The 14,066-nt window shown below is 49.8% G+C and overlaps 1 protein-coding gene across 1 annotated transcript; it reads right to left on the bottom strand.

Moving 5' to 3' along the window:
* Window positions 1-412: 412 nt before the first annotated feature.
* On the bottom strand, window positions 413-3,282 carry LOC147665055 (uncharacterized). The gene is made up of 2 exons (XM_086949787.1): window positions 3,133-3,282; window positions 413-1,343 (listed from the first exon to the last, which is right to left on the bottom strand). Exons 1-2 carry the CDS (start codon window positions 3,266-3,268, stop codon window positions 946-948), a joined length of 534 nt encoding a protein of 177 aa, XP_086805913.1. The 5' UTR covers window positions 3,269-3,282; the 3' UTR covers window positions 413-945.
* Between the last annotated feature and the right edge of the window lie 10,784 nt (window positions 3,283-14,066).

The following is a 14,066-nucleotide window of genomic DNA, read 5'->3' as shown; positions in this document are numbered from 1 at the left end:
TTTGGAGGTGGAACCATATTTGCATCGACTGGATCACGGGGAGTAAACGTGACACCTTCCAGACCAACCCCATTGAGTGTTGTTGTGAATGGATTTATAGTGACCAGCAAGGCTCTCGGGTATCTGGCTACAGAGACCTTATGTTGAATATAGTTATCAATAATTCCACACAGGCCCTGTACTGTCGCATTCTTTCTTTCCACAGTTGTCGATGATATATTCTTACTCTGCTTGACAAAGAACCATTGCTAATGTGAAAGAACTTCAACCGAATTAGTAGTTATACTTTACCATTTGTTAGGCTACAATGTGGCACTGCTCTACTGTACTTCTGTCACCTGCTATATTCTCAGTTGTACCGTTGAATTGCTCAGGAGGACAAACCAGATTTCATTTTCTTTTTTTTCATAGGCATGCAACTGCCACTGTGTCACACCACTAGTACCACCGCTATGAGGAAATTTTATCCGACCAAGATTGCCAACGTTATTCGGTGTTTCCCGTGGAGCCAGCCCTGGGCCTAGCCCTACTTTCAAACACAAATTACAGGTAAGATAAGCGTTTGGTGGTTTGGGGGTATAATGGAGTATTAGTACGAGAGACGAGAGACTGAAGGTAGTACTACTAAAGTCCTAGGACTCTTGGATTCACTTCACTTAGTCTGTGAGAGGCACTTAGTGTTGAAAACATTTGGGCATTTACACTTAAAGGAAGAAAATGGAACTAAACTTTCAGGAAAACAGTCAACGTTAAACCCCCACCCACCAGGCAAGCAGTAAAAAACAGGTATGCTCAGATAAAGTTTGAAAAAGTATATTTATATCCCTAACAAAATAATCTCCCGCAAGACCCTCCCTAACCCCAACGATTGTCCTTCAAAAGTCCCCAAAAACCCAACTCCCAATTCCCACCCCCCAAAAGTCTCTAAAAAAGGGGCAAGGGACACTATGGGTGGATGCTGTTAACTTTTTGGGCCAGGGCATCATGCTCCTCGCGGAGCAAGGCGAGCTCCTGCTGAAGGCGGGACACCATCAGGGTAGTGCGGCGCAGGCGTGCCTTCACTGCCTTGCAGGTGCAAGGCCTGTGAGAAGCAGCTGTTGGCCTTGCTGCTCGGCGGTGGCGTTTGCCTTTGGCAGCCCGGCTCAGTCTCGGTGGACCACTGTGCTGGGTGGCAGCCGGTGAGGCCACGGAGGCCGATGCAGACGACGTTGTTGTTGTCGACCGCACACTTTCCTCGTCCTCCAGGGCCACCAGCCGCCGATATTCCGCAACAGTGGCCTCGATTCTCCGTTGCCGGGCCGCTCTAGCCAGCTCCTTCCTCCTTGTTCGTTTGGAAGGAGAACCTATATGAAGAAAGAAAGACATAGTCTGTAACCAATGCTCTTTAAGATTAACTCAATCATTCAGCAGAAATGTGTGCTGCAGTACAACTAGCAACTTGCAAGCGCATTACATAACTATTGAGGCCAGTATCTATCTAACCTCACACTTCTTCATCCTTGCTCTAACATTAGTGGGAGTTTAAGGAACAAATTCTATGAGCACTGTGGACTTCCATTGGAGTCGACTATGAAAGTACACCAGTCTTATTCTTCTTCTTGTCTCTTGTTTTGGAAAATTGGTACGTTATTTTCTGCAAGCCGGCATAATGCCAGCGCGGTAAACTTGCACCCGAGAAAAAGAGACGCACGCCATGAGGAGTGACCTAGACTTGCGTTGCCGTTGCGTTACTGTACCCGTCCAGTACATGCAGGTGGTGAATCTCTTACTTTTCTATTACGGGTGGCACTGAGAATACTCTGTTACAACTCAAGGGCTACTGCTTAATTAATTTAACTTTCACCCTACAGTGGAAATGAGTACTAGAAATGGAAAATTGAAGAAGATAAATAATCTGATTATCTATCACTTCACATGGGATGTTTTTGCTTATATATGGGATGACTTTAGGTGCTTTGCTTTTTATTGAGTGACAGGCAGTGATACATCCACACATGAATGACTGAGTACTACTAAACTTATTAAGAGAGGTAGGGAGTGGCCACCATAATAACCGGATCTATGCAGTGCTTGCAATACAAACTACTGCTACTACTTATGGTAGTATTTGGACAAAATTAAAAGTTCTTTTCCTTGCCTTTCCTACACTGGAACGGACGTGCGGGTGCAGTGTTACATGCTCTTCAAAGTTACACTTAGTTCATCCACTGACCATCTACTCTCTCTAGATCATGGGTACTCACAAACTTTCTCTCAGGGGCTACATTTACAGTGTAGTTTGGGGCCGAGGGCCGCACTGGTGGGGGCGGAGTCAGAGGGGGCGGGGCTAAAGCAAAACGATAACTTGTGACCATGAGGTTGCACACAGGTCCCTGCAGCAGATGCCCTCATCCACTGAGCCACCAGACCCAGCATTTACATACATCTCTCTCCCTCCTGCTGTCCCTCCTGCCCTCCCTCCATCTCTCTCTCCCTCCTGCCCTCCCTCTCCCTCTGTCATCTCACTGTGTGTGTGTCTATCGGTGTCAGCCTTCAGCCCGGGTTGAGACCGCTTCCTCAACGCGCACACACAGACAACAACACCAAAGTACTTAACAGGTCTTTAAAAGACCATTAACATATTATTGAGGCTTTGTTTGTTTTAGCGCCCCTGCTTCTCCACCCTGACAATCACTGCTTGCCCGGCCCCACAGAGCAGAGGCTTTGTTCTATTTCACCTCTTTGTGGCCTTGCATCTCCACTCTGCTCTGTGGGGGCCGGGGGAGCAGTGATTGTCAGAGTGGAGATGCAGGGGCGCTAACAGGTGAAATACAAAAAAGCCTCTGCTCTGTGGGGGCCGGGGGAGCAGTGATTGTCTGCAAGGTCTGCGCACCGCCAAGGAAGGCTTGCCGGGCCACCACCGGCCCGCGGGCCGTACTATGAGTACCCCTGCTCTAGATACACATATGCTATCTAAGAGTCAGATAGTAGCATGATCCAGGTATATGGACACATACAGTTTCTGTGTCACCCACCCAGGCTGTTGTCCTTCCACCCATCATTGCTTCATCATTCACCCAGCCATGCATCTCATATTCTTGCCTTCCCAGCTAGTCTTCAATCTCAATAAGTAAGGAATATATAAGAGCTTACCTCTGGCCGCCACCACCGTCTCAACTCTCACAGCCGCCGCCGCCGCCTCCTCCCCTGATGAATTGCCCTCCGCCTCCGTGTCGAGCACCACCACCACACTGGCCCCGCCACCAGATGTTCCACCTACAAAGTACATTTAAGAATCTTAGAATAAAGCACTCACTAGTCACTAGTATTTGGTCTAGGAATGAAGACATGTGAAAACAATGTAATTTGTGACTGTCTACGTTAAAGTTAAAAAAAATGTCCCTTTTTCCAGGGAAGGTTGTCTTGCTGCACTTTTTGGCACAACTGATGAAGGCTGATTTTTTAACACGCACCATTTTTCTCCACACAGACAGAAGATGAACTTCTAACAACAAGATCAAGTTGAAACCAGGTGAGAGCTCGGCTCGACCACAAGAAATGTCTTCAATTAATCGTCAGCACTAACCACTTTTCCATTATCAGTTAAACGTTTAGTTTTATTATGACTTCATTTTAATAAATGTGTTTACTTTTAATAAAGCTTTTAAATTTAAATACAATCTGTGTTTTTTGGTCCTCCAGACTAGAGTGACTGAGCGAAAGGTTTTGCAATTTTTGCAAGCATGAGTCCAGATAGAACACTTCAAAAGACATTATGGACAATCCCAGAGGACTGCACTAAGTTGATAGAGCTATTGCTGACTAGAATCATGGGAGTTTCGCCAACCGTGCAATCTTAGTTAGCTACACAGACAGACTAATAAGAATAATCTAGTAATACCACAGGGAGTCATAGTAGAGGCAGGATAAGAATTTAGATACAGTCTACAAGAAGAGCAAAGACAATGTTGAAAAAAGTCAAATGAGGAACGCTAGGAAAAATAGGTACTAGTCTAAAATGAAAACTTACTGGGGCCAGCAGAGGAGCCCTCGCCTGCCCGATCCTGGCCCTGTTGATGAACAGCATCCGCCGCCTGCTGCTCCTGTGTCCTCCTCTCGCCCCTGGGGGGAGCTGACGTACAACATGAAAGAAAGAACAGAAAACATGGATGATTGTTGCTTGTCAATGTCAACCAAATCAAACATTTCAAAAGAACAATAACAAAATATTTCCGCAAAATTATATTGATTATGGTTACTTTTCATTTATTTGCGGACCTGTGACTTCGAAAGTCACGTAACTCACTAAACAAAGTACTGAAACGTTCACCTAGGACTGGCAGGCAGCAGTCCGCAGGCAAGACGCAAAGTGACAGACAAACTCCATTGTGATTTCAGTCAGATCAGTGACAACACTAACAGTTGCCTGCTACATTACCAGTCATTTAAATAGTCAAACTATCAATCCACCGCCACTATTTTTCTTATTGTCAGGGTTACAAAGGAAGGGGCAGATTTAAGCCCTTGCGGCTCTTTTGCGCCGTTCTTGCGTGACTTTTGTGACGCAGCAGCTAAACAAAAAAGGGCGCCATGGTGCGGCGTATAATATTATAACAACGTGACGCATTTGGGAGATGCATCCCGTTATAAAGCCCTGCGCCATCAGGGGGCGTTCCGGCGCAAGGGAGGGCATTCCTGCGCTGGAACACATCCTAATAGTGGCTGAGGGAAATCTACAAAATATCAATCAGTCACCTTTAGGACAATGATGCGTCACACAAACCCTGCACCTGCTTGAAGCAGACGTACGGCTTGACCCAGCATTGGGGAGATAGGGTACCCCAGAGCATTGATGGAGCTGCGCCATCGTTGCGACGCAACTCCAGCAGTAAAGCTTCGGTGACGTTTTGGGCCCATGGGGCGCCGCATTGCAAATACGGCGCACCATGTTTGGTGGTGGTAGCGGGCCGCACAATTAATGGCGCATCCCTGCTACTTTGCAGGGATGCGACGGTAATTGCAATTCTGCCCCTTAGGGGCATACTTACTTACGCGTTCTGGCGCATCTCCAGAGATGCGCCAGATCAAATGCGTCACGCAAAACTACCCTTGCGACACGGCAGATGTGCCTCATTTACAATGCGGCGCGCCCTGGCGCAAGGGTAGGCACTTGCGTGACGCATCTCGTCACGTAAGAGCGGCGCATCGCTGGAGTCACGTCGCCAACGCAATGCAACTCCAGTAATGCTCAGGGCCACCCAATACTTTACATGCTGTGTCAGTCCTTTCGCCTGCTTCGAGCAGACATAAGGAATTGAATTGACGTAGCAGCGTCGCAGAAGTGCCTGCGTTAAATCTTGTAGATTTCACGCAGGCAATTTTGCGAGGCGCACAGCCGCTGGACCGCCCACCCTGCGTACTAGGAACGCACCCATTGTGGTGCAGGCCCATGGCTTTATAACGTGACGCATCTCCCTAGATGCGTCATGCTGTAAATGACTTGCAGGGATGCGGCACGTTTACGCCGCTGTTGCGTCACGCAAGGCAACGTAAACGTGGCGCAAGGGGCTTGTAAATGTAATCTGCCCCCTAGTGTCTAGCATTACGCAGTTCTGTTAAGTACACTCATACATAATAGTTACTCAGGCCAATGAGACCACGAAATAGAAAACAAATAAGCATAGTAGCAACCCCACTGAGAAGGAGAGCAGTGCACCTGAAATGCACAGAAGATTTTGAAATATAATTTAACTACAATGTAATCGTCATCAGCGGCATTATTGGCTTGCTCCATGTAAAAAACAAATATTTGCAATACAACAACACAGAGCAGGAGAAAACATCATAGTAGTGAGTGATTAAATGCCAATGGCTACTACTACTCACCAAGCCCGGGGATCTCCAAGCCGAGCTGGTCCAGCAGGTCGCGCTCGCGGTCCAGGAGGTCCGTCCAGCGATGGGTGACCTGGCTGTAGGTGCGCTGGACCCCGTAGAGGTGGGATATGGCCCAGCACACCTTCTCCCACCGCTTCCGGCGCTCCCGCATGTTGTAGCCGCCGGCCGCGATCCTGCCGCCTCCCGCGATGGTCCTGGGCAGGCGGCGCTGGACGAAGTAGACCAGCGCGCCCACTTCCTCCGGGCTGAATATCTCCCGGCGCGTCACCTGCTCCCCCCTCGATCTCACGCCTGCTGTCCTGCCACTGGGTCCAGCACTACTCCCCGCCGCCGCTGCGGCCCTCAAGTGCCTGGGCAGCTTCACGGCGCCTGGCTTGACCATGGTCTGGGCAGGTAAGGTAGGAAGAAGTAGGAAATTAAGAAAGAATAGGATAGGGAAGAAGAAAAGAAAAGAGTTTACAAAAGTAGTTTAAAAGTAAAGAAAAATAGCAGAAAAGACAAAAATATACAGCTAGGAAAAGAGAGGGATAGATAAGAAGCAAAATCGTAAAAAAAAAACTGAAAACAAGCAAAGGATGGGAAAGATATCAAGAGGATTAAACACCATGCCCAGACACAGGAAATGAATGAAAAACAAGATGGCCGGCGCCCGTTTCCGAGCGCGAAAGTCAGTTCGCGCGAGATTTTCCTCGCGATCTCGTGCGAACCTCTAGATTTCCCGCGCGATCTCGTGCGAACCTCTACTCGCAATGCGCTTACTGCGCGAGATTATACATAGCGGGCGGAAACGGAAATACGTCACGCAAACAAAATGGCCGCGCCCGTACTCGACCTTGGGGTAAATTCGCGTGTTGCGCTGCAAGCGGCTCGCGAATACTGCAAAAAAACTCGCGAAACAACAAGCCGCAAAAAAATAAAATGCTCATTCGCACGAATTGGCGGCTTCCGCGGTCGGTTTCGCACGACGCCGCGCCCCGCGAATAGCGCGAAAAAAACCGCAAAACGATTTCAGCAAAAGCAAAAGCAATGAGCAGGTGCAAAAGGTCAACCTCATGATTTGTAACGATTCTTTGTATTGCTTCCTGAGGGGGCCCTCCAGAATTCGGTTGCCTGCTTGCAACTATTGTGTGACCCTGCTCTGACCTTAACTGTATGCCACAAAGGTCCTGATTTACAGCTAAAGGAGCAGACAAGCAGGTGCCAGGCTGGAACTTTAAATTCTTTCAGTGACACATTAATTAGCCCCTAATTCATTATTGTCAGTTGGGGCAGGGCAGGTGTTGTAACTAATTTTGCAACAATGAAAGCACTTAGCAAGTGCAAAAGATCACTAATCAGGGCGCACTAAGGAAGCAGGTGCCAGCTAAAAAAATATTCTGTGACACATTAATCAGCCCCAAATTAATTCAGGTCACTTGAGGCAGGGAAGGTGTGCTTTGCTTTGCCGAAAATAATGTACACTGGACAACCAGAGGGTGTGGTGATGAAACAGAGGGTGGCATGGGTGGGCCAGAGGGTGGCATGAGTAGTCAGAGAGTGGCAGTGGTGACAGAGAGTGGCAGTGATGAAGAAGAGTGTCCCAAACAGGCTGGACATGTAGAAACAACAAGTTCGCAAAACTTGCGACCCGACAGGTAAGTTCGCAAATTGCGAAATTGTAAAAACCCTCGCGAACTGGCAGAAACACGGGCGAACACAAAAAAAAATAAAAATCCGCAAATTCGCGGGAATTCGCGGATTTTGCGGATTGCGAATCCGCAAATCCGCAAAATTCGCGAACGCGAGATCCGCAAAATTCGCCCATGCTTATTTGGGATACCATCCCTTCATGTCGCTCCGGTTCCGGTCTCCCCGCCTTTCCAGAAGGCGATGGTCGAGTTGGACTGTAAGATCTATCAAATCCTCGCAGTTGGCAGGCATTTGAACTACTTGTGATAGGACGTCTTTTAACTCACTGCGAAGTCCTTGATAGAACAACGAGGTGCGTTTCTCCTGGGGCCAGTCTGTTTCAACCACCAGTCTATTGAAAGCGGTGATATATGTCAAGAGGTCCTGTGACCCCTGGCGTAACGTGATAAGTTCCTTGTCCAAGGACAACATATGAGTCTTGCGGTCAAACAACCTCCGGAGAGCCGAACAGAAATCAGGGAAATGATGCAACACCGGATCATTCTTCTCCATTAACGGGATTGTCCAACTAGCCGCGTTTCCACTCATATAGGACATCATAAAGGATGTTTTGGACGCATCGTTCTGAAACACCGCAGGCTTGCACAAAAAGTGGAGCCGGCATTGATTTAGGAAGGTCTCAAATTTCTTTGGATCCCCATGAAAGCGTTCAGGTGGGGCAAGAGGAATGCCCGTGTTCTGTATGACATGCACCGTGGGTGTAGAGTCGGTGGAGGACTGAGGTATGGCATTGGGGACCGAGAACCCACCCCCTGATGCTCCCTGAGGAAGGGGTTGAGTCACTGGATGACCAGGGGGAGGCAGAGTTGCTTCTCTGATGTAGGAACCTGATCCCTGCCCTTTACGTACCATGCCCGCTACCTCTCTCCTCATGGTATTCATTTCTTTCTTCATCTCTTGGTTTTCTACACGCGATGCGTGTACCTCGTGTTGAAGCGCAGTAAGGCTTTCTACCAACGAGGCTAACATGGTATTTGGTTCCATGGTCCAGGCTCGGCTTGTCTACTTGGGCTTGTCAATCTGTAACGGTTAGCAACCCACAGATATCCCACGCAGAGAAACCATAAGCCACTAACCTTCAGGTACTGGCCGGCGGGGACCACAGCGCGAAGAATAGTATCCCAGTTCCCAAATAATGCCCACTCTCCCTGCACTGTACTCATGCATAAGACAGAAGGCACTCCAGGAAAAAGGGATAAAACAACGAAGGAGGATGTTGTTGCGAAGTACCCCTCTTGGTCTGGTCACTAGAGAAGGAGGTCTTCAGGTCACAACAATTACTGAGAAAACAAAAAGGAACAGACCATTAGTTCCCTGCCTACAGTTCGTAGACTATAAAAGACTTCAAAGGGAAACCCGTACTTACAAAGAACAAAAAGGGAGATGCCCAAAGAAAAGGATTCTGGATGATGTAGTACCGGTTCGGTAATACTGAGTCTCAAGTGTTCCTTTACCTCCAGGTACCCAGAAAGGGAGGATAGGGGTGGCTTCGAATGGCACCTACTAGTTATTGTCACTAGAGGTATTAAACGATGGATGACAACAAAAGGACTGTAGCTCCACCTCTGGACTACGAGAAACAAACATAAACAGTATCTCTAGCACGGCCGTGCACTACAGGTTCCTACCTCTAAGTTCGAGAAGGAAAAAGATTCGGCGTCTTCCGAGCGGGAAGGCAAGCGTCCGCGCACCACTTGATCCGGCGTCCTCCTAGCGGGAAGGCAAGCGTCCGCGCACCACTCTATCCGGCGTCCTCCGTGCGGGAAGGCAAGCGTCCGCGCACCACTCTATCCGGCGTCCTCCGTGCGGGAAGGCAAGCGTCCGCGCTCAAGCTCTCTCTCTCTTGACAGGAAGGCAAGATTGACAAGCACGGAGCTACGCTGGGGGATTGCATATATCTCCGTTCCCACAACCACTTCCGGTTTACCAGCACCCAAGTCTTTCTGGGAGTTGTAGTGTCCCGGCGGTTTCCGCCTATTGCGTACCTTTTTTGTCCTTTCGTGGACAACAGCGCTACAACTACCCCTCTACTCTTTTAGCACTCTACCCCTCTACCCCATTTCTACTACTCTACACCTCTACCCCACTACTACCCCTATTCTACCCCCTTCTACCCTTCGTCTACCCCTCTTCTACCCCTCTTCTACTCCTCCACCCTCTTCTACCCCTCTACTACCCCTATACCCCCTTCTACCCCTCTACCCCTCTTCTACCCCTCTATTGCCCCACTACCCTACTATACCTCTACTACCCCTCTATCTCTCTACTACCCCTATACTACCCCTCTACTACCCCTCTACCCTTCTACTACCCCTCTACCTCTCTACTACACCTCTACCCTTCTACTACCCCTCTACCCCTCTTCTACCCCTCTACCCCTCTACACCTCTATTCAGCTTCTACCCTTCTACCCCTCTACCCCTCTACACCTCTATTCAGCTTCTACCCTTCTAGCCCTCTTCTAGCCCTCTGCCCCTCTAGCCCTCTTCTACCCCTCTACTACCCCTCTACCCCTCTACTACCCCCTACCCATCTACTACCCCTCAACCTATCTACTACCCCCTCTACCCTTCTACTAGCCCTCTAACCTTCTACTACCCCTCTACCCCTCTTCTACCCCTCTACCCCTCTTCTACCCTTCTACCCTTTTACCCCTCTACTCCTCTTCTACCCTTCTACCCTTCTACCCTTCTCACCTATACTCCTCTACCCCTCTATCCCTCTTCTACCATTCTACCCCTCTACCCGTCTTCTACCCCTCTACCACTCTTCTACTCCTCTACCCCTTGTCTACCCCTCTACCCCTCTACTACCCATCTACTCTTTTAGCACTCTACCCCTCTACCCCATTTCTACTACTCTACACCTCTACCCCTCTACTACCCCTATTCTACCCCCTTCTACCCTTCGTCTACCCCTCTTCTACTCCTCCACCCCTCTTCTACCCCTCTACTACCCCTATACCCCCTTCTACCCCTCTACCCCTCTTCTACCCCTCTATTACCCCTCTACCCTACTATACCTCTACTACCCCTCTACCTCTCTACTACCCCTCTACCCCTCTACTACCCCTCTACCCTTCTACTACCCCTCTACCTCTCTACTACACCTCTACCCTTCTACTACCCCTCTACCCCTCTTCTACCCTTCTACCCCTCTACCCCTCTACACCTCTATTCAGCTTCTACCCTTCTAGCCCTCTTCTACCCCTCTGCTCCTCTAGCCCTCTTCTACCCCTCAACTACCCCTCTACCCCTCTACTACCCCTCTACCCTTCTACTACCCCTCAACCTATCTACTACTCCTCTACCCTACTACTACCCCTCTACCCTTCTACTACCCCTCTACCCCTCTTCTACCCCTCTACCCCTCTTCTACCCTTCTATTCCTCTACCCCTCTACTCCTCTTCTACCCTTCTGCCCCTAAACTCCTCTACCCCTCTATCCCTCTTCTACCATTCTACCCCTCTACCCGTCTTCTACCCCTCTATCACTCTTCTACCCCTCTACCCCTTTTCTACCCCTCTACCCCTCTACTACCCCTCTACCCCTCTACTCTTTTAGCACTCTACCCCTCTACCCCATTTCTACTACTCTACACCTCTACCCCTCTTGTACCCCTCTACTACCCCTATTCTACCCCCTTCTACCCTTCTTCTACTCCTCGTCTACCCCTCTACCCCTCTTCTACCCCTCTACCCCTCTACTACCTCTCTACTCTTCTACCACTCAACCCCTCTACCCCTTTTCAACCCCTCTACCCTTTTTCTACCACTCTACACGTCTTCTACACCTCTACCCCTCATCTACCCCTCTACTTCCCCTATTCTACCCCCTTCTACCCTTCTTCTACCCCTCTACCCCTCTTCTACCCCTTTTCTACCCCTCTTCTACCCGTCAACTACCCCTCTACTACCCCTCTACCCCCTGTATACCCCTCTACCCCTCTACTATCCCTCTACCCCTCGTCTACCCCTCTACCTCTCTTCTACCCCTCTACCCCTCTTCTACCCCTCTTCTATCCCTCTTCTACCCCTCTACTACCCCTCAATCCCTCTACTACCCGTCTACCTCTCTTATAACCCTCTTCTACCCCTCTACTACCCCTCTAACCTCTTCCACCCCTCTACCCCTCTTCTACCCCTTTTCTCCACTTCTACCTCTCTATCCCTCTACCCCTATACCTCTACACTACCTCTCTTCTGCCCCTCTACCTCTCTTCTACTGCTCTACCTCTACTCTACCTCTCTTCTACCCCTCTACCACTCTTCTACCCCTCTACTCTGCTACTATCCCTCTTCTACCCATCTACCCCTCTTCTACCCCTCTATCCCTCTTCATTTCTTTTTCTACCACTCTACACGTCTTCTATACCTCTACCCCTCATCTACCCCTCTACTTCCCCTATTCTACCCCCTTTTACCCTTCTTCTACCCCTCTACCCCTCTTCCACCCCTCTTCTACCCCTCTACTACCCCTCTACCCCTTGTCTACCCCTCTACCCCTCTACTATCCCTCTACCCCTCGTCTACGCCTCTACCTCTCTTCTACCCCTCTACCCCTCTTCTACCCCTCTTCTATCCCTCTTCTACCCCTCTACTACCCCTCAATCCCTCTACTACCCGTCTACCTCTCTTATAACCCTCTTCTACCCCTCTACTACCCCTCTAACCTCTTCCACCCCTCTACCCCTCTTCTACCCCTTTTCTCCACTTCTACCTCTCTATCCCTCTACCCCTATACCTCTACACTACCTCTCTTCTACCCCTCTACCTCTCTTCTACCGCTCTACCTCTACTCTACCTCTCTTCTACCACTCTACCACTCTTCTACCCCTCTACTCCGCTACTATCCCTCTTCTACCCCTCTACCCCTCTTCTACCCCTCTATCCCTCTTCATCCCCTCTTCTACCCCTCTACTACCCCTCTACCTCTCTTCTACCCCTCTACCCCTCTACTACCCCTCCACCCCTCTTTTACCCCTCTACCCCTCTACTACCCCTATACCCCCTTCTACCCCTCTACCCCTCTTCTACCCCTCTATTACCCCTCTACCCTACTACACCTCTACTACCCCTCTACCTCTCTACTACCCCAATACTACCCCTTTACCCTTCTACTACCCATCTACCTCTATTCTACACCTCTACCCTTCTACTACCCCTCTACCCCTCTTCTACCCTTCTACCCCCCTACCCCTCTTCTACCACTCTTCTATCCCTCTTCTACCCCTCTACTACCCCTCAATCCCTCTACTACCCCTCTACCGCTCTTATGCCCCTCTTCTACCCCTCTACTACCCCTCTACCCCTCTTCCACCCCTCTACCCCTCTTCTACCCCTTTTCTCCACTGCTACCCCTCTATTCCTCTACCCCTATACCTCTACACTACCTCTCTTTTACCCCTCTGCCTCTCTTCTACCGCTCTACCTCTACTCTACCTCTCTTCTACCCCTCTACCAATCTTCTACCCCTCTACCCCTCTACTCCGCTACTATCCCTCTTTTACCCCTCTACCCCTCTTCTATCCCTCTATCCCTCTTCATCCCCTCTTCAACCCCTCTACTACCACTCTACCTCTCTTATACCCCTCTACCATTCTACTACCCCTCCACCCCTCTTCTACCCCTCTACCCCTCTACTACCCCTATACCCCCTTGTACCCTCACCCCTCTTCTACCCCTCTATTACCCCTCTACCCTACTACACCTCTACTACCCCTCTACCTCTCTACTACCCCTATACTACCCCTCTACTACCCCCCTACCCTTCTACCTCTCTACTACACCTCTACCCTTCTACTACCCCTCAACCCCTCTTCTACTCTTCTACCTCTCTACCCCTCTATACCTCCATTCAGCTTCTACCCTGCTAGCCCTCTTCTACCCCTCTGCCCCTCTAGCCCTCTTCTACCCCTCTACTACCCCTCTACCCCTCTACTACCCCTCTACCCTTCTACTACCCCTCAACCTATCTACTACCCCTCTACCCTTCTAATACCCCTCTACCCTTCTACTACCCCTCTACCCCTCTTCTACCCATCGACCCCTCTTCTACCCTTCTACCCCTCTACCCTCTACTCCTCTTCTACCCTTCTACCCCTAAACTCCTCTACCCCTCTATCCCTCTTCTACCATTCTACCCCTCTACCCGTCTTCTACCCCTCTACCACTCTTCTACCACTCTACCCCTTTTCTACCCCTCTACCCCTCCACTACCCCTCTACCCCTCTACTCTTTTAGCACTCTACCCCTCTACCCCATTTCTACTACTCTACACCTCTACCCCTCTTCTACCCCTCTACTACCCCTATTCTACCCCTTCTACCCTTCTTCTACCCCTCTTCTACGCCTCTACCCCTCTTCTACCCCTCTACCCCTCTACTACCTCTCTACTCTTCTACCACTCAACCCATCTACCCCTTTTCAAACCCTCTACCCCTTTTCTACCACTCTACACGTCTTCTACACCTCTACCCCTCATCTACCCATCTACTTCCCCTA

The sequence above is a fragment of the Lissotriton vulgaris genome, unplaced genomic scaffold, assembly GCF_964263255.1.
Source record: "Lissotriton vulgaris unplaced genomic scaffold, aLisVul1.2 SCAFFOLD_8972, whole genome shotgun sequence".
Taxonomy (NCBI): Eukaryota; Metazoa; Chordata; class Amphibia; order Caudata; family Salamandridae; genus Lissotriton; species Lissotriton vulgaris.
Note: the sequence above shows the minus strand (reverse complement) of the source record. Positions and strands in the feature narration are given on the sequence as shown.

Excerpts from the sequence above, each read along its gene's own strand:
- LOC147665055 (XM_086949787.1), bottom strand. The coding sequence starts at position 3,268 with ATGTACTTTGTAGGTGGAACATCTGGTGGCGGGGCCAGTGTGGTGGTG. Across the intron at positions 1,344-3,132 it reads GACGGTGGTGGCGGCCAGAG|GTTCTCCTTCCAAACGAACA; the intron begins GTAAGCTCTTAT and ends TTCTTCATATAG.